Below are 21,405 nucleotides of genomic sequence, written 5' to 3'. Positions count from 1 at the left end.
TGAGTATTTCATGAGCAAACAAAGGCAGAGCGTGACAGAAAGCAAGAGCATGTATGCTTGTCACTATTTGGTTTTTTGGTAACCTTAAAATTACATAATCAAGCGAAAAACTATTCTGACTAATCTTACGTGTTATCCTGTTATAAAGCACTTTCATTTTGAAATTCTTGATTGCCGATTATGATTATTAGCTCAGTGATTCAGTCTAATTATTTCCTTTAAATCAAGACAAAAATGATCCAACTATGCTAGTATAATACATGAAATTCATAATTTAGACAGAAGACACCCATTTCTCTTTAAGTAGACAACAGTAGCGTGATTATAACACATGAACAGAACAGAAAAGCAAAACATTTAAGACAAAAATCAAATTAAATGCATAAAGATTTATCCCCCCCCCCCCAAAAAAAGGGTCAAGAGCCACACTGGAGTGTCTGTGGAGCTCTGGTTTGAGCTAAATGCTAATGCCATAATTTTTTAATCAGCACCCTAACTGATGTTGATTCAAAGGTCTATAGTTTTGCAGGTGTTTAAAAAAGTAAACTTGATAAAAGTGATTGAAAATAAAGGAAAGGAACATAATTATGCATCCTATCCAATCACTGTCAGCACAAAAGGACCAATCAGTGAACAGGATTAAACCTCTGGCTGCTTCATTTCATGGCAAACACTTTCCCCTTCTCAGCCTACACTGATCTCTGCGACTCACACCTTCATTAAAACCATTCATAGTAACATTAACAGTAACACATGGCTTATAAAACTACAGTACAGTGATTAATAATATGGCCGTCCATACATGTTGTTTGGCCGGTGCAGTGTGCTCAGCTGAGCCTCACTGTTTGAATGTGCAGCTTCCCCACTGACACCATGATAATCAGAGTTTTTTCGCCCCGGTGTGCCGATCTGTGGATACGATCAGGAACACCTGAGGAGGGGCAGAGCCACGCTTGGCCGTCAGTACTGAAAGGAGATGACAGAGTTCACTTTGTAGACGTGGTACGAGCGGTTCCAGAAAACCCGTGTGAAGTAGTTTGTGTAGGGCGAGTAGTTCATCTTTATCTCGTGGCAGAATCGTCCATATTTGGAGAAGGAGTATATCTCACCTTTGTCATAGACGATCTGCAAGAGACAAACATACAGATCATGAGTGAAAGTATAAAAGACTCGAATTCTGTAGAGTTTGCAAAATATTCTGCAACTAATGTCTTGATTATAGCTAGATGATTGGATAAGTATTATTAATAACAAAGTAGTAGCAGAAAATGATTTATTCTTGGACTCCGCTAGAGTAGCTATGCGTGATTTAAAGTTAAAAATAATCTTCATTGATCATATTCTGGGTTCTTAGTGTAGCCACTGTCTGAAACATGCTATTTTAGCTCCTTTTCCTTTAAGGTCAACCATCTTCAAAAGATCTAATCAGAGGACCATATTATTGATATCCACTCAAAATTGTTCAATCTGTAAGAAATCTATAACGGAGGAAAGGGTTTAAACTCACATGTCCGTTGGAGATGTCGAGCAGGTCTTTGATCCTACAGCCCTTATTAATAGTGAGCTCACTACAAATCGACTCTTCGATGATCACGTAGTTCGTTTTTTGGGCGGTCAGGAGCTTGTAGATGTCCTCTGCAGATCTCATTGCGTACACCTGGTACGTCTGGGAAAGGAAAGATTACCTCCTTTTATTTTCTGTTAAACTTCAGTTAATTTCATTTCAATATTATTTGTGTTGCGCCAAATCACAAAAACAGCCAGTTTAAGGTGCTTTACATTTTAAAGACCCAACAATAAAACTAATAATTTACTTTGAAACATGTGGAACATCAGTCTCTGTTTGGACTAAAATTCACATTCAGCACTTTAACCAATATAACTAACAGGCATTTTTTATAGCTGATTATAAGACACAAGTATCTTCTTGACAGCAGCACTGTTAAGGTAACAGATATGTTGTCAATGAAAACTCACATCTTCAGTCCTCTTCAGCAGGTTGATGTCTGAATAAAGAGGTAAACTAGTTACAGCTGAACCCGAACACAACTTCACTGCTCCCAGCAGCTGTGGACTGCCTGCGAACACAGCTGCCACCGGAGCCTGTGACCTACATGAGGAGGAAAGACGATGGTTGATGCCATGATAAAATACTTTACAAATATCTTTATAAATACAGGAAGTTCTAAAGACCCACTTGATCCAGCTCATCAGCTCCACTGTGTCTCCATCGTAGAACTCCTGCAGTTCTGATAACTCTGCTAAGACGCGAGGGGAGAACTGCAGAATGGGAGAGAAAGAGCGTTACGCAGGAGATATAAAGTGTGTCTAACATAAAGAGCTCCCACGTAAAAGGGGCTGAACGCCTCACCTCTCTCCACAAACTGAAGCAAATGATTGTGGGAACAGCTGTGCTCAGAATCAAGGACTGGAGGGTAAAAAGAAAAGAAAACACGGTTAGCAACTGTGTCGATACTTACTCCTTTCTCTTCATGAGGGGAAAAACATTTTTTTAAATTTAGCTTTAATGTATTTATTGAACTGTTTTGTAATATATTCAGATTTTTGTAAACGTATTTTTACTTCTACTGCCTCCTTTTACTTACTGAATGTCTTTATGTTATCTTCTTTATTTAAGTGAACTTCTTTCTGTGTAATTTTTACTTTATTGAGAGATCTATTTTGTCATATTGTATTATAATACACTATTCCTCTTCATTTAAGCTGCTTATACCAAAACAATTATAATAAAGTTCATCTTTAACTTTGATGTTTCAGTATCTTCTTTTAGCTTCTTCTTTAAGTTCTTACTTCATGTTATAAGCTAAAAAAAACGATTTAAAGATAATGATAAAGATAAGTAAAAAGTGAAAACAAATACAATACAGAATAATGAGGCTTTCAACAATAAGAAAACGCATGGTAAATGTGTTTTATTTTCTGGACTTATATAGCGCTTTTTACAACATGCCTCATTCACCTATTCACACAAACACCTTCTGAAGTGCTTTCTATCTAGCACTCACACACTTTCACACTCCAATGGATGCACTGGAGAGCAACTTGGGGTTATCATCTTGCCCAATGATAAGTGGCAAGAAGAGTGGAGCAGCTAGGGATCGAACCACCAACCTTCCAATCATTAGACTACTTGCTCTACCTATACTTCGTGTGCTACAGCCAGGAATACAAAATAAGGACAACAACCACCATAAGCTGGTTAAAAAAGGACAGAGTTTAGATGGGGATGGGGTATGAGCCTAGACTTAAAAAGAGAAATGTAGGGTGCTATTTTTATGTCAAGGTGTAACCGATTCCACAATTGTGGAGCAGTGACTGTAAAGGCTCTGTAACTTTGTTGTTTGAGGCGCAACCTTGGGACATGTAACATTTAGAGATCATGACTTGTAATATAAGCCAGGGCTTTCCCATTAAGGGCCTTAAAACAATCAGTAAAATCTTAAACTGAATTCTAAAATAAACAGGAAGCCAGTGCAGTGAGGCTACGACTGGGCTGATGGGCTCATATTTGGTAGTGCCAGTCAGCATTCTTACTGTGCAACCATCTGCAAAAAAACAGAGGGAGATCTAGGTATAGTGAGGTACAATAATCCAGATGTGAAATAATAAAAGCACGGATGACTTTTTCCAGAACACGCAAAGACAGGAAAGATTTGAGTTTGGCATTGACTCTTAACTTGCTTGTCAAAGCAAAACTTTGAGTCAAAAATAACATCCAGGTCTAATTTGATACAGTCTGTTGGCCAGAACCCTGAGTTACCCAGATGAATCAAATGGAGTTAGAGTCTGGGTGCAAAAATTAGACAATAGAATTAGGTATAGAAAAAAAATCACTTGTCTGAATGTGTGTAATTGGGGTAAGTGATGTTTGAAATAAAACGTGCTTTGAATGCTCAGTTAGAGGGAATAAGTACTCCACAGGTATCAGTCCATTTACCATAAATATGGGATGAGATTATCTAAAATATTGGCAAAAGAACTAGATTTGAATGGACCAAAGATTTGTCACTGTTTAGTCATCTAACCTTTAATTTCTTCAAGATAGTAAGAAATCCTGAGATTTTCTACTGTCTTCATCAGCATAGAAATGAAATGAAATAATATGGCTGCTAATACTACCAATAGAAGCTGATATGAACAGAAGAGGACTGGGCCCAGGATAGAGCCCTGAGGGACCCCACAAGACAAATGGGCAAGGAGTGATACACACAATAGGCATACAGAAAGTCCTATCCACAAGACAGCATCTGAACAAGTGAAGAGGTCCAACAAAATCAGTACTGCATTATCACCTGAATCTAATGGGAGTAACAGATCATCGGTCAGTTTCAACAAAGCTGTTTCAGTGCTGTGAACAGCTCTGAAGCCCAAATAAAACAGTTCAAATATCTCATTTGAGTTCAGGAATGACAAACTGTGACAGGATCCATTCATTCCTTTGGATATTACCGGCAATTTATAGATAATATACTATTTGTTTGGAAACTTAGCATAAAGGTAAGTTAAAGAGACGGTATATACCTAAACCTCCCCTTCTGTGCAGACTGTATTAAAAGAAACCTGTTTACTTTAAGACATTTGGTTTTGTTTCTCATCCACTATAAACAAACATCCATACCAATACTACAGGGTGGATGGACTTCAGTTTGAGCCACTTAAACACTGTCATCCAGAGGTCAGGAGAACAAACCCCAAATGCTGTAAACATGCAGACGTATGGTGTCCATAAATACTTCATCCTGCAAGACAGAAGAACATAGGCGATGAAAAGCTGTGCTGAATAACATATGGTGAACAAACCTCAATTATTAAAAAAAAAAAAAAAAAACCCAACGTACCCATCGAAGAGCAGAGCGAGACCCCCAAACAGCATGGTGTGGAAAACATGATAGACGACCTCTGGCTTCTCTCCTATTCCTCCATTTTCAAGGCTATAGGTTTTGCACAATGGCTGACCGCTGTGAGGGGAAATTACATTAAGATTTTAGCCAAAAGTATAAATATAATGACTGCTTAAAAACAACAACAACACAAGAGTCACCAGCATATGTCACTGTGTTATTGGGCAAACACATTTTGCTAACATAGTATCAACTACCAGTTAATTATTAATCTACTAGACACATGAAGACTGCATTTGTTATCAATTTGCATATTCAGTTCAATTCAATAGTTTGGTACAAACATTTAATTTCATTCAATTTCCCACAATATCAGCTCATCTGTTGGAAAGCTGGTTATCATTGTTGATCAACATCTGAACTTTGAATTTCATATCTCTAAGTTCATCCAGTCTTGTTTCCTTCATAAAAGAGAAACTGCAAAAATCCTGTACTGTCATTTATTCATTTTGAACTTTTAGTGCACACTTTAATTTTCACCTGCCTTGAGTATTGTAACTCTATTTTTATTTGCATCTCTCAAATCTTACTAATCCAACTTCAACTGGTCCAGAATGCAGGCTGCTAATGAGAACTAGCAGGCGTTTGCACATCATTTTCATCCTTGCTTCCCTTCACTGGCTTCCAATGAAATTCAGAATTCACTTCAAAATTCAGATACAACTCATCAAGTGCTACACGGCCAGGCTACTGCTAACACAGCAGAGCTACTGAAACCTTATAAGAGGAGTCTCAACAGCTTCTTAGATCATCCTCTCTCATTGAAAAATCAGAAGTAACCATGCTTTTGAGATTATAGGGTCTGAACCTTGGAACAGCCATCGGGAGAGTCTGTGCTTTCAACAACATCTGAAAAATTATTTTTAAACGTTAGCCTTTTATTAATACTTCTCCGATTAATTTTGGCCATACTCTCCATCTAATGAATGTATAGAAGTGTGCATGCTGGAATAAATGAATGACTGTATGTTGATTATGTGTTTGTATTAAACGTGTCACTTTTATTCAAACTGTGAAGCACTTTGTAACTGTGCTTTTTAAAAAGTGCTGCACAAATAAATGTATTATTATGAGTAACAACTATAAAGGAGCTTTTTACGACTTACGTAGTTAGCCTGTCCAAAGGTTTTGTTAAGTTAGTGGTTTGGTAACTTAGTGACAGGTGTGCCAATTCAGCTGCTGCAATTGGTCTAGCAACGTGGATCAGGTTCACCTTATCTCCACTTCTTTACCATGTTTATGCTGTTGGCAACTTGAGCAACTAGGCAACTTGAGGCTTTAAAACAAGACTTCAGAAACCAGCTGATGACAGCATGGTGCTGTCTGTTGTTAGACCAGAAAGATTTTGCACCACGAGTGTTTCACCTGAGCCTTCTGTAGATTGCCTGTAAGGCTGAAAGCAGGCAGACGGCGAGCACGAGGAAGTAGAAGGGGAGGACCGAGGCCTGCGTCAGACGTAGAAATAAGTCCTGACCGGGCGTTTGGAAACTCTCCTGGCACAAGAGGAAGTTGGGGACAAAGTCGCTGAAGAGAAGAAAAAAGAAGATTATTATGTTAGATTACATCAGATTAGTTCTCACTAATAAGGTTACTGCTCTAAGTCAATAACAAAAAACACGACTCACGTTGTTGTGTTGAGTCCAAATTTTACTTCAAGGAACTTCAATATGAAGTCACTCTCATTTGCAGCAATTAGTTTCTGTAAATAAAAAAACAAAACACTGCATTCAACCCAAAAACTGAAACTGAGTATCAGCCACTGAATGCTACACAGATGCCCTGCTCCCATATGACTTACCTTGACCAAATAACTGTAGGTGATCCCAGAGGTGAAGACCAGGTAAAAATGTAGGAAGAGCTTCATCACTCTTGCCACAAGAGGACCCACCTTCATCCTTTGCTAGAAAAAAAGTGCAAATGTTAATGGAGCTACTCCCATTTGAAAAGCTCCAAGCTGAAAACAATTTTCACTTTAAAGAGTTTATCTAATGTCATGACTGAGCTGCGAGGGGGAAGCTAACTCTACCTGGAAGTACCTCGCAAGAACCGAGCCAATGAGGAGGCTGAGCAGAGGCGAGCTGAGCAGGGCTGTGTTCTGAAACTGGAACATGTAGGCCAGGAACAAGGAGCTGAGGTACACCTTGTGGATGTCAGCCATCTGTTCATCCCAGAAATGGAGAGATGAAGAAGAAAAAGACAGCCAATCAGAGAAGAGAAAATAAAACACAGTTTTATTTAAACAGTCGGCAGGATTTTCCCTGTTTTAAACCCACAAGTTGCATTAAAAAACATCATAAATGCAAAATTGTTAGTTTAAAGTAATATAGAGTAAGAACCTGCTGCAATTTCTGAAGAAAACTGTATGAAATTTCAGAAGTTCAAGCTACGACTGTGTTACCTTACGTGGTGGCACCAGGTCAAAAGAATCAAGTAGAAAAAGACAGAAGCCTTGGATGAAGAGCACGTAGTGACTGTGTTCCCAGACCAGGAGGAAGGTGAAGGTGGTGGCACTCATGGTAAGATAGCAGAACATCTACAGAGGATGAGACTCAATCATTAGTGCAATGTTCTAGCTCACATTACTTCTTTTTTTGTGTGTGTTAATGAGGCTCATGAGGGGCTCACCTCAGTTGAAGAGCCGATTTTGTTTCTCAGGAATCCAGTCAAAGCTGTGACCTGCCAGGAGAAGTAAGGCAGAGCCCAGTTGTCCCGCAGAGGAATAGCATGATCCACTTTGGTTGTATCTGCTCTGTGGGAGAAAAGAAACAGAATTAAATACAACTTTATTAATCATTTTAATAGAGGAGGATGTTTGTAGCATTAGTCACCAGAAAGGTTTTACTGGAATGAGAAAACATGAACAGACAGGCAAAGAAACTTCATGCTTAAGGAAACGTTTGTTCACCTTACCTGTTGATCACATACCAGGCCACGGCCAACATGCCAGCCACCCAGGTGCCACTCATCACCCAGCTGCACACAAAGAGGGCAGTGACGTAGACCGCCTGCAGGCCCAAAACTGCTCCAATGTAGAAGTAAATCGGTTCCACGAAATCCTGTTTTATCAAGGGAAGCAGTGGAAAAAGACAAAGACGGTGATCCTTAAAAAGTGTCTGTGGTCAAACCTTAAAGTGGCAGAATGAAGCCACTTTTAATTGTGATTTTTCACTCCTAATCACTTCATTATAATAATGTCCATAGCTAGCAGTACTAATGCAGCAACATTTACTCCTGCAGAAGCCTAGAGGCAGATGCTTAATGCCAAAAACACTGATGAAAACAGCTCAGCTGACGTAGGTAAGCCGGGTTAATCAGCTGTGACAGTAAAACAGGGTCTGCTTTGTTTGGGCAGCCTTATTGCTCCAAGACTTATCAAAGCATAAATTATACTGAAGTTTGACCAGTTTGAGTTTTAGGACTTGTACTAACATATTCCCACACTCTCTTTGCTTTTTCCATGTACGGTGCGTTTAACACGGGTATGTACGGCCTCTGTACCACTAGTTTCTATTTGGATTTCCATTCTCTGCTGTAAGCCAGACTTTTGTTATGCAGTCAAACCATTTATGTTTTAAACCACTCCAAAGCAATTGTATTTTATGTGCAAAATTGCACACACTTTAAACGTAATACTTGATTCTCTTTGCTGCTGCACATGACACACAAATGCAAACTAAATATGGAAATGTTCTGCTCTCTCTCATATCCCTGCTCTAACATACTCAGGATACTTGCATTTGTACAGCTGTTATAGTTAGGACTTTAACGCCTTTCATTTTAAACTATTTTTATGTAATTTATACGTACAAAAAGGGAAAAATATCTATATCTATCAGTTTCAAATGAACAGAAATGGTGAGTTAAAGCATTGTCTTATGCACTCCTTTAATATTAAAAAGCGCAAACCACTAAAACAGTGCACTGAAGCACTAACATCAGAACTATATCTTAAATATCCCACCTTAAGTATTTTTGTTTGACAGATTAAAGCCAAAAAAGCCCAAATATCTGAATACGAGGAGCACAACCTGACAGAAACAGACTTATCTGAACTGGAAATGCATAGAAACATTGCCAACATTCAGAGCTTGCAGCTGAATACCAAACATTATAGTTAGCTAAATGCTCCTACACCATTAAAGTCAAATAAATGGAAATAAAAAAGCAGCATTGCTCAGTTTGGCAAAGGAACTTTTGTCCCACTCTTCTCCCTTTTCTGCTGCCATTAACCCAACCCCCCAGTATTTCTAATGCCTCACGAAAATGACTACAAAAACAAACACTGGAGGTCACATTACATCTTCAGCTCTGCATTTTGAGTCAACTGAACTATTCTGGCTATTTCCAGACAAAAGTGAATGGAGAAAGCAAAGAGAACTAATGGGTTGTTTCCCCTGAAGATGAAAGAACCTTCTGTCCAGACAGAAGGTTCTTTTATGAATTTAAAGACTCAGTCCTTTTAAGGACCCAAATCAACATTTTACTATTTATGGACCCAGGGACAAACCTTGCTTATTGAAAGAGAAGGCACTCAGCCTCCAAGAATGAGAGTGGACGTCACAGTGGTTTTTATGCTTCATTTTGCTTTGAGATACACACACAAAGAAGACAACCCAGGAAATGTAAAATCTGATTAAATAAATCCTCACCTGGCTGCCTGTGACTCTGTATATGAAGCTTGTGATGAGCTCCGGATAAAGAGACAAACGCTCGACTGCGTTAATGGTCTGACCTGAAACGGTCCTGTTATCTACCACCAGCTCATAAAACCCTGTAAAACACAAAACAACAGAGCTGAGTCATAAGGAAAGCAGAACATTAAAGTCATTATCTGTGCCATCTGTGGACTATTTTAAACTCTGAATCATATAAATCTACTCTATAATAGAGTCCAAGAATAAAAATATGGAAAAAATATTGAAAATTCGCTAAGCCTTTCATGAAGCAGGCAGTGTGCTCGTACCTCGCTCAAAGGATGGTGCTGCGATCAAACGCTTGTAGTAGTAATAATAGACCCCACTGCCTCCCTGGAAAGTGATTTCCCGTTCCAGCTCCTTAGAAATATACAAAGTAAATTTTAGAGCTCGTACGATTGGGCAGCAAAGTAAAGATAAAAAAGGAAAAGAAAAAAAAGTCACCCACCTGTCGAGTTGAAAACCAGAACTTCCTGTCATGATATGTGGACAGATACACTGCATACAGCATGCCACAGGCAACAGATGCCAGACATCCAAAGAACACCCGGACTAGCCGCTGTAAGAAAACAGCTGAGGAGAAGAAGCATTAACAGTAAAAAACAACATCATCAACAAAAAAAGCTTCTGTAGGTCTTAAATGTGAGAGGAAAGATTTTTGACTCACACACTTTAAATAACCATTTTCTACCACACACTATTTCTCTTTGTAGCTGCAAACTGAGCTGAACAGAGAGATCAATATCATATACTACTATGACAAAAATAACACACAAAAAATAACATTACACCTGCCACCAAAGTACAGCCAGAGACATTTTATATTTAGTCTCCTACACATTGCAACACGTGCAAAAAAAACAAAACTTCTTCAGAGATGTCTAAAAATCTTACAGTACATACAAATTTGGTGACGTATGTACAAAAACTCTGCGAGATGGAAAAATACACTTAACTGCAATTTCAGTGTTTACTGGAAGCCACAGATGCAATATTTCATGACTCATGAAGTCGAGACATATGTTTTAGTACATTTGATCCAACACCACTGCAGGACAGTCGACTTCTGTTACTTCACTGAGTCACCATGGCATGTGTTTCAGCACCTGGTTGTACTTTTGATACCTCTCTTATCTGTATTTGAAGCATTTTCAATTACTCTCCTACAGCGTCTAACATTTACTAAGCTTTCTAAGGGTGTGCTCACAGTAGGCTCGGTTGCCTTTTACCATGTTTGAGCACAGAGCCCCCTTCCTCCTCACACTTCCCTTAATGTTTCGGGCCCCAGCGCTTCAGTTTGTCTCAGCATCTCAACTGTTCACTCTTTCATTCTCTCACTATTTTTGAACGGCACAAGCATTCCTGAAAAGCTTGCTTGCAGAGCAAAATTAGGTTAAAGATTTTATGTATTTTGTGGATTCGTTATGTGGCGCTGTCTTCACTGATTTGTTATTTACCTAACCAGCTAACTTTCATAGCTGGAACTCGATTAGTGTACTTTGCCCAAAAAGAACTTGCTCAACCTTGCCCTGGCTACTTCCTTAACTCGCCCATGGCACATTTGCCGAACTGTGTCTCTGCACATCAAACAGCTCTATTAATGAGAAGGTCAGCACTCACAAGTATGTAAAGAATATTTTTAATTTTGCATGACAGTAAAAATTAAGAGATGTGTTTCATCCAATGGCTTTCTTCAGTGTTTCTGATATGCAATAAAAGCACATAAAGGATAATAATAATAATAATAATAATAATAATAATAATAATGGAGGTAGAAAAATTACAATCGGTCATTTCATGTCTTTAATCATACATACCAACATAATAACACATAAATAAGCTAAGGCATCGAGTCTTTACACTCAATGCTATTCCTTCTGAAATTGCAAACCACTACACTATGGAGCCACCAAAATATGACATACATAAACATGCATTTATGTAGCTTTTTTTTTTTTTTTACTTAATTTGAAAGTACAACTACTAAACTACAAGGCTTTGCATGATTCACATTTTCTCCTCCCCCTGACTGGCTGAACCTTGCAAAGGGGGGGGGGTTGAACAGCAGGTGGGTGGAGCTTCCACGCCTGAGATGTTCTTACTGACATCATTCAGAGCTACAAATGCAGAAAAACTGTCTGAAACAGAGCATCTACAGCAGACTAAAGCTTTTGTCTCACGGGGATCACTTCATGGAAGCATAATAGGTCCCCATTAATGTACAGCATGAACCTGACCATCAAATTGTTTGTTTTTTAAACGCCACTGAGCAGCGTATGAAGTGGGCTGGTATGTAAGAAATGGACTTACATGCAGATAAGCCCTTGGCTTTGACACATGACTGGGCTCTGCTTGATTCTTCCTGTTCATGCTGACCGCCTTTAACTTCACCTTCATCTTTCTGCTGCGAGCCATCAGCCGCTGCAGTGCTGGACCCATTCACCTGTTCAACATCTGGTGCTAGAGCAGAGAGAGACTGGCTGTCACAGCATCGACACAGAAATGTGCTCTGACAAACTGTTTCTCCACTGGAAGCTACACAGCTCATGTTCAGTTAGCAAACTGCTAAGTTAGCTCAACTTACGTTTGGTCTCCAGCTCCGACTCCTTTTGTTTCTCTTCCTCTTCATTATCTCCTTCCAAAGTTTCTGATTTCCGGCATCTTAATTCAGTCATGACTAAATCAAATTAAGCCAAGAGGATCTGTCTGGTGTGTTGAGGCAGCAGCATGCTAACTAAAAAGCAGTTAGCTAATCTAAGATCAAATCGATAAGATAAGCTCTTTAAGGTAAACTCAGCAGATGACAGGCTCCAAACGTTACTTTACTCAAGAGATTTTATCCTTCACGAACTTGTAGAACGACAGCGGCACAGCTGCAAAAGTTTAGTTTAGTGGTGCCTGTGTGGAGGACTGAAGTTAGCGCTACTGCTGGGCGGAAGTTGCAGATGACAACAGAAAGCAGCGAAGAAGAATCCAGACCAAACTCAATGGAATATTTGTCTAATTTAAGACAAATAAACGCCAGCAAAACGCAAAATAAATAAATACAAATAAAAGAACTTTGATTATAAATAACATTTACCTTTCTAAAGTATTCAGACCACGTTTTAACACTGCCATTAACGTGTTCTTTTTCGCATTATTTCTTAAAGCAAATTTCCATTAAATTGATACCTGACATTTAAAAAAAATCTATTTATGTATTTTTAAAGTACTGTATTGGTATTTCTTTGCATTTTCATTACTTTTACTTTCTTAAAAGTATATATTAGAAGTGCTTCTTGTCAGTTATTATAATCTTATACAAGGACATGTTTATATTTAATAGTGTTTCCTTTGGCAAATACTCTGTACCTTGGATGTTGTTTTTGTTTTGTTTTGAGTAAACCTTTACTTAATGAAAACTGGGAAATTTAATACTTTTATTGAAAATAATATTTAAGCACAAAACGGACTAAACACATGAATAGTACAAAAAGAAAATATAATCATTTGCAAATACAGCCAAAACATTTTAACAAATCAGTTACAATATTTTAAAAACAAACAAACATACAAATAGAGCAATAGGCTTTTTCCGATAACCATAATTGTAAAATATGTATGTTTTTTACATATTCCCAAAATATTTAATTTTCATTTCCTTCATTATCAGATCAAATTTTACTTTCCTGATAACCTGAACACACTAATAAAATTAAAAAAGGTGAGCACATGTTTTAATATCTGAATCATAGAATAAGTTATTTTTTTATCTGTTGTCTTAAGAATTCGTTGCAAGGACAGATATAAATTTGAGATGCTTTTCTCAAACTACCTTCTTGAACAACTTTCAAGTTGCCATTTGTACAATCGATGAAAGTATGTAAACACATATTGTTTAAGTAAAAACTAGTGATTTTTTTTCTACAGATTTTCATATGACACCAGCATAACATTAATTTTTTGTGTAATTTTCAAGTTTATTGACTAGTTAGCAACTCTTTATGGTACAGAAGTTATTTCCTTTATTATTTTCTGTTTATTTATGTGTATTACTTAAATGCTCCACTTTTCTTCAAAATGTTTTTTAACATGCCTTATTTATTTGTGTTTGGGTGTTTATTAATAAAGATTTTTACAATTTTTTTTTAAATAATATGCCATTTTAAATTTAAATGATAAATAAATAACAAAGGGAAAAGGTCGTGTAAAAAAATCAAACAAAAATATCACCTTTATAAGTTAGTCAAAAGAAATCAGACAATTATTTGGAGATTTTAAAAATCTAATAGTAGTTTTTCATTGTGTTTTGTTTTGGGGTTTGTTTGGGGCTTTTTTCTTTTACAAATGGCAAGAAATGATCTAATTGCACCTTTTAAAATGTGAAGAAATTATGTACAAGCAATTTGACCATTTATTTATTATTTTAGGAAATTTTATAAAATCTTTTTCAGTGTTTATTATTCATTTTTTTGTTATAAAGACATTTTAAATTAATAATAAAGCTAACTAGTTGCAGACCCTATAACAGTCTTATGGAAAAAGAAAATTGTGTAACTGTAGTAACCCTTTTTTTTTTAAACCAGGTTTTCAAAAGTATTCAAAACACTGAAACAAACACTAAAAACAAAACACTAATTACTTAGTTGCAGCTCTACTTTTTGAAGGTAGCACATTCTAACAGGACAAGTTAGCCAAGAAAATACAATTAAAAAAGGTTAATGAATAATGCCAGCTCTATATGTAAGACCTATACAGAAAGCTGTATTGGGTGACCTCATTAGGACAAATTGAAATGTAGAATCACTAAGAAAAAAGTGGTGTTTTTGTAATTACCATGCATACAAATCAATGTCTGTGATGGACAAATCTAAAGGCGTCCTTTGTGATTTGGGTTATTAGCATGACAAACAATGACAAAAAAAGAATCACTGAAAGCTGAACAAATGTGACTTACTCTTATGTGAATTTCTTTGTGAAAGGACTTTAATTCCAACACAACGAATTTTATAGCTGCATGCTGAGGGTGTACTTAAAAAGCTAAAATGCCTGAAAGGTGAAATGTAACTTACAGCAATGAGAGCTACACTGTTTTCTTCTTTTTTAAATTAAACTCATAGGAATCAAAAATTGCAAACAATTGGCACGTAACATTAAAAAACAAAGCATCAAAGACAGTGCATAAAATCTTTAAGGAACCCACAAAATTTGGTCCCACACCTAAAATCTGGAGTAAAAATGTAATGGGCATAAATTAACAAATAGTGAGCTAAAGCACAGTGAAGAAGTTTACATGAACACTAACTGTGACCGTTATGTTTCACAACGCTTTGAGAAATTTGTTTCATTTACTTATTATTAACCTTTATTTAACCAGGAAAAGTCCCATTGAGATTAAAAACCTCTTTTGCAAGGGAGTCCTTATTCTTCTTCTGAAGATTCTTCTGAACCGGCCGAATCCTCCTCCTCTGGTTTTTCAGCAACATGTTTTTCTCCTTTCATGAATAAGAAAACTGTGTTATTTACTTTCATTTTACTGTAGCATTAGTAATGAGTTGGTATGCAGTTTATACCTTTGCTGGCTTTCTTTAGGCTTCCTGCTGCCCCAGCGTGTCCAGCATCACACCTCTCTAGTAGGATTGTCAGGGTTTTGGTCACTTGTGGATGCTTAGCTGCCTTCAATGGCTTGTCATCTGCACTGTTACCTGATGAATCAGAAGCAATATTAATTTAAAGTCAACATGAATACATGAGAGAAGCAGCATTCATAGACAAGTGTCATTTGAAGTTGTGTGAAAAACAAACATAATTAATTCAATTTCTGATGGGATTGTGCTCGCTGCTAAAACGCTGGTAGGTTGACGGGTTAACTAGAAAGCATTTCCTGTGAAAACACATCAGAATTATCCACCAATCAGAGGCACAGCAGAGAGGGAAGACATTAAAATACACCGAATGGCTAATGCTTACACTTGTGTCAGTTACCATGGCTAAGACTTTAGCACATTCCTAGGTGTGGTCTACTTGTGTAATTTATGTAGTAGACTCCAGACAGTCTCTAGACGGCTTTGAGAAAATTAATATTCAAAGTTGACAAATTGTCCCCCTTGTTTATTGATAAACTGATGCCTGTAGAGTGAAAAATGTGAGCTCAAAATCAAATATTCAGCCGATTAAGGAAGCCAATTAAACAATTGTGACAAATTGTTTAATATTTCAGAAGCTTGTAAGACATATGTTTGTTACTACACCAAACGGATCAACAAAGCCTTTTGTTGATCTACATATTTTATATATTTTTTTACATTATTTACATTTGATCTTTTACATTGTATATAATGTCTATTGATTTTATTGTTTATTTTAATATTTTAATATTTGTGCACAGCGCTTTGTGATTACCTGTCTGTGAAAAGCGCTTAATAAATAAAGTTTACTTACTTACTTACTTACAGTATGGAAGTTTGTTTCTACCGCTAAAAATATATTAAAAAAAACAATAAATTAATTTTGCATGGCAGAGTCTCTGAATGCACTGTCTCAGCTGAACTCTGGACACGCACACACATACATATACACTGATATGCACACACTCATCCCCCCTCCCTTTCCAAACGCCTTCGAGGCTTATTCCCTTCCGATGCTGACGGTGGATCAAGGAGACCAGCGCACGCAGGCCTGGATGTACTGTCTAAATCGGCTGTCTCTCACCCTTTACCCACCCCTGTTGCTTGTCATGTGTTTCTTTGGTGTATTAAGAGGTTTTTTTTTCATGTGCTATGTGCAGAGGTGTTTTTTTCTGTTCTCAAACTGATCTCCCTGTTGGAGCTCAGTCTGAGGGGAGTTATTTTTTTCTCCTTATCTTTCCTCATGTGGTGCATTTTCCATTGTTATACCTCTCTGACCGTCTTCCCCATGTGATGTTTTGCGTCATGTATGTATGGTCGGAGGGTAAGATGGCGCCGCCATTGCGGCAGCCTTATGAAATTTCCCCTTGTGGGACTAATAAAGGTACAGTATATCAAATCAAAAGCTGAAGATTTCAACGTAATGACTCAAACTTCTAAGTTATAAATGTGACATCTCAGAGTGGTGTGGTCAGTCTTTACCTGGCTTCTTTCTTGGACTCCTAGAAGGAGTGCTCTTCTTCTTCGGAGTGGGAGCCTTTGTTTTGGGTTTTTTGATAGCACGAGGTTTTTTCACAAGATTAATCAACGGTTCTTCATCTGAGCTATCATCACTGACTTCTGCTAAAACAAAGATTGAAAATGTTTTAAACTTTTCTTTGTTTTGTTCAAGTCATCAGTGCTGTGAGAGTACCTTTTCTCTTGTTTGATGCTCGCCCTCGTGTTACGGTGCTCTTCTTTGGGCTTTTCTTCACTGGCCTCCTTTTCTTGGCAACGAGGTCCACAAGGGGCACATCATCATCTGAGCTGCTGTCTGCAAAAGAAGCGCTGTTTTAAAATTTAAGAGGCTAAAAACGAAACTACCTATAGTTAAAACCTGCTTAAAATCAATCCTTGCGCTCAGCCTACTGAAGACTTTGCCTACCTCTATGTTTCGATGACTTCCTCTTTATCGCCGCCAGTGGCTCATCATCTGAGCTGTCAGTGGACGTCTCAGTATATTTAACTAAACGAAACAGCAACAAGTTATTTGAACTCAATAAAGGTCTTGTGGGATTTTTTCATTTTAGTTGAGCTCAAACTTTCAAACCAACCCTTTTTCTTTGCAGCATTTCTTTTGGATTTGGTAACCGGGTTTGCTTTTTCAGCAGCTGCTCTTCTCTCGTGCCGTGACCGAGGTTTCTCGGCAACTTGACTCAAAGGCTCATCATCGGAGCTGTCGTCCTTGCCCAGTGACTCTGTGTGAGAAAAGGAATCCCAAAGTAAGTATCTGATATAGCAGATGTCTGACGATACCCCAGTCCACTGGAGAGAAAGTCATCTCACCTTTCTTCTTTCTACCAGCAGCTTTTTTGGTTGGAACTGAGGGAGGTTTTTTCACAGCTTTCAAGGAAATTTTGGCAATTTTTATCAAAGGCTCATTGTCAGAGTCTTCGTCTGTATTTAAACACAGAAAGCAAAAATGTGAAGCCATTCACTCTATACACAAGTCAGAAGAACAAACAATGAAAAAAGCATGGGGTCACCTGTGTTCTTGTTATTTGTGCTGTTAGATTTGGGTGGTGTGTTTTCCTTTTTCTCTTGTTTCTTAGGTGGTGCAAGGCTTGTCTTCATCTTTACTAGCGGCTCATCATCCGAGGAGCCATCTGAACCTGTGAGAGAAGATATAAACATGCAAAATTTAATCAAATAATTGGTTGGAGAAATATTTAGTGTAAACACTTTTACTGATAAAACAGCTGGTATTATCATCACCTTTGTCCTTTTTTGATTTATTGTTGGAGTTGGAGGATAAGCTGCGGGTATTGTCGCATGACTCCTTCTCATCACTCTGTTGCCTCATCAGCAGCTTTGATAGAGGCACTAAGTCCTCATCACTGCTGGAGCTCCCATCTGATTAGTCAGACACACAGTCGGATAAATAACTGTAAATATCAGTATTTTTGATACAGCAAATGTAATAATGTAGTTAATGTTACTTTAGAAAAAAGGATAAGCTACTTAATATGAAATCTTTTCAAAAATCAAATCATATTTGTGATTTAATAAAAAAAACAGCATTCATATGATGATTTCTTATTGCATTCACCTTCATTTGACAGACTGATTATTATTACGATTAATTCCTTTATTTGAACAGGTCATCTCAGATCAAGATCTTTTTTTTCAACAAAGACAAAAAAATACAAGACTTTAGACAGACAGAGAAGAACGCAATATACATGTTCATAAATAAAACAGGATGTTCAAAGATAGTTGCAAAAAACCCAGCGCACAATAATACCAAGGCTCAAGAGGCTTCAAATTGGATGCAGAATCATTCATATAAACAATGTCACAATAAAAATAAAATATAAATCTGCAGACTGCTACGATGCTACACCCAGTGGATGAGAAAAAGCGTTTCTTTCTATACAAAAATCCAATGTTGATCTTTAACTTTCTTGATTGGTGCCACAGTTGCACCATATCATACTGTATGTCATATGGTGCAGTATGATTGTGAAATGACAACTTATTTAGCAATATCCATTTATCATGCATTGGCTCAGTACATCCCTTTCTTATCATACGCTGAGTACATCATCATTTTCTTCTTCTAGCTGCTCCCTTTTGAGGGTCATCACAGCAGATCATCTACCTCAATCTCAACCTTTTCTTAGCAATCTCCTCTGTCATACCAACTCCTCCAATATATCCATCCACATATATCCCTCTGCACATGTCCAAACCATCTCAGCCTTGTCTCTCTAACGTTGCCTCCAAACAGCTCAACCTGAGCTGCCCCTCTGATGTACTCATTTCTAATCTTATCCATTCTGGTTAGTCCCCATTACAATCTTAATATTGTCAGCTCAGTCCCCAATGTAATCATACCTCCACCCATTACACTACTATCTCACTGTACTCACCATGACCATCATCATGTCCTGCACCTCCATCAAACCTTCTATATTCTTCTCCATCAACACTCTCAAAACATCACGTTTGTAGTATTATTTTTCAGAAAGAAATCGCACAGCTCCTCACAGATCGTCACCTCATAACTTCTCTTCTCAGCCTAGCTTCAACAATGACTCATCAACTCTATCCCTCTGTAGTTACTACAGCACTGAACATTTCCCTTATTCTTGAAAATCAGTACCAGTCTGTCTTTTCCATCCCTCAGGCATCCTCTTACTCTCCAAGTAGTCACGGGAGCACGTTCAGTGAGAGACTGAGATTACCAAAAAGCACCACTGAACAACACAGGAAATCATTCCTGTCGTGGCCATCTCCCTGTACAACTCCTCCACCTAATACACTGTAAACACTGCAATAATAGTTACCCTTTTTTGCACACGCTCTACAGTAAAATAGCAAATTACAAAATTCACAGATTCACAGAGTTAAATGTGAATCATATATATTCCACCTCTGTAAAATTCTTTGTCAATATTCTTGATATTTATAATCACCTCTGTAAAATCCGTGATGTGTATGTGATGTGATGGGCGCAATTTGTATATATTAGCGCTACTTCATAAGTTCGTAAACTCTGTAACATATTGTATTATTTAAATAGTTTAGTCTGTTACTGTCTTGGAGCAACTGTAACCCACATAATTTCCTTGGGGATTAATAAAGTATACTGATTCCAAAGACATTCTCTCCTAGACTTCTCCATACTTCCATAGGTATGTCATGTCTTCATCTCTCCCCACCCTTCATTCTCTTCATAGATGCCCTCAGTTACTCCTTACTACTCACCCCGGCCTATTTTCTCCATCCGTAGTGTCGAGTTGCATACAAAACTCACTTTGAGCTTTCCCATGCCATCTTTTTCTGATGCCTAGCATCTCTAGTATTCTGTCCTTTCTTTCCCTTTGAATACATTCCTGATAATAACCTATGAATATACAGCCACTCAATGATGTATCTGGTCCACACTGAGCTAATCTTAGCTAGACTTATCATTGATCAAATATTGGGGATTTAATTATGTATTACTATAAAGGAACATATTTTCTTATATGAATTTAAAATCTCCAAAGTCAAAAGCAAAACGTACACGTGAATGTGGTCTAGTTACACGTGCAATAACTATAGTATGAGGAGAAGAGTGTAGTGTTTAGCTAAGTTTCCATTATCCATCACAGTTTTATCATTAATACCAGAAGTACGTCTTGTGTGCAAAAGTGATGTTTTGCAAAAATCTCTGATCAAACCATACACACCGTTAAAAACATAATTACTGAATTAAATCAGGTTAAACTTTTCCATGATTAACGCTTTTAAATCAAGCTATCAGCAGTGGCGTGGGTGCATTACCGCGAAGTTATAAGCTAAGTTAGCAGTTAGCTGCGCAGTTCAATAACATGTTTGCCTCTTCAGGTAAAATTAAGAACAGCATCCGGCTACCTGCAGAGTCGTGTGCCACGTTAGCGTGCAGGTCAGCGGTGCTACAGTCCATTATGTTGGTCAGTGTAAGCAAATATTGCTCTTCATCCGCAGTAAAAACGCGCCAACTTGATTTTACCGTTACTCGATTTTCGCTGTGGGTTGAAGGTGGCGGTTTGTTTCAGCTGCCTCTAGGATGTATTTATGAGCCGATATTAACAGAACCGACCCGCAATCTAAAGCTACAGTTTAACAAGCAGATTTTGCAATAACGGGTGTAATACGGTCCCAGTTCATGTTTGATTTGTTTACTTCCGCTTTAGTTTTGGGAGGGAATGCACTTGGGCTCGCATTGATGACGCTTATTAACGTCATTGGTCTACTGGCTCCACGGTTTCCTCGCAACAAAACCTAGCAACTAATCTAAACCAGAGTCAGACATGGCGCAGAAGGATTTGAAATAAAAAGAAAACATCTGTGAGAGAAATTCAGTCTTCATTCCGTCATTTTTTATTTTTTACTATTAATAAAATATTATTTATTTATTTAATATTACTTACTTTTTTGGGACATAGTCGACTAACCTTTTAAGGAGCAGTAAGACTACTCGATGTTTGCTCAAAATAAACGTAGTTATTTTTTATTAATGTAAAATTAATATGAAGAATAATTCATAATTGTTCAGATTATTTAGTGGTTCAATAAACAAAACATTCCTCTGAAAATGGACAAATATAGGGACTGAAAAAAGTGAAACAAGCAGCCAATGCCCAAAGAAAAAAATTTTAAAGCCTGGAGAAC

General features: G+C 37.5%; 2 protein-coding genes across 2 annotated transcripts; both read right to left on the bottom strand.

The window, feature by feature from the left end:
• Positions 1-603: 603 nt before the first annotated feature.
• On the bottom strand, positions 604-12,515 carry LOC146609351 (putative C-mannosyltransferase DPY19L4). Its single transcript, XM_085346105.1, has 19 exons — positions 12,201-12,515; positions 11,927-12,076; positions 10,065-10,189; positions 9,886-9,976; positions 9,572-9,693; positions 7,833-7,978; positions 7,548-7,671; positions 7,321-7,455; positions 6,949-7,080; positions 6,721-6,822; positions 6,548-6,621; positions 6,288-6,446; positions 4,860-4,979; positions 4,640-4,760; positions 2,372-2,428; positions 2,198-2,280; positions 1,978-2,110; positions 1,508-1,666; positions 604-1,125 (listed from the first exon to the last, which is right to left on the bottom strand). Exons 1-19 carry the CDS (start codon positions 12,289-12,291, stop codon positions 961-963), a joined length of 2,289 nt encoding a protein of 762 aa, XP_085202231.1. The 5' UTR covers positions 12,292-12,515; the 3' UTR covers positions 604-960.
• Positions 12,516-15,019: 2,504 nt separating this feature from the next.
• Positions 15,020-20,917, bottom strand: LOC146609350 (uncharacterized). The gene is made up of 10 exons (XM_085346621.1): positions 20,626-20,917; positions 17,980-18,117; positions 17,751-17,876; positions 17,551-17,661; positions 17,319-17,462; positions 17,150-17,230; positions 16,919-17,038; positions 16,708-16,848; positions 15,172-15,303; positions 15,020-15,093 (listed from the first exon to the last, which is right to left on the bottom strand). The coding sequence occupies exons 1-10, from the start codon at positions 20,675-20,677 to the stop codon at positions 15,020-15,022; spliced, it is 1,119 nt and encodes a 372-aa protein (XP_085202747.1). The 5' UTR covers positions 20,678-20,917.
• Positions 20,918-21,405: the final 488 nt, after the last annotated feature.

Source organism: Diplotaxodon limnothrissa, linkage group LG22 (genome assembly GCF_057381915.1).
Source record: "Diplotaxodon limnothrissa isolate DT_005_m linkage group LG22, D_limnothrissa_male_GT1.1, whole genome shotgun sequence".
NCBI lineage: Eukaryota > Metazoa > Chordata > Actinopteri > Cichliformes > Cichlidae > Diplotaxodon > Diplotaxodon limnothrissa.
The sequence above is the reverse complement of the archived record's forward strand: the minus strand, read 5'-3'. Positions and strand labels throughout refer to the sequence as shown.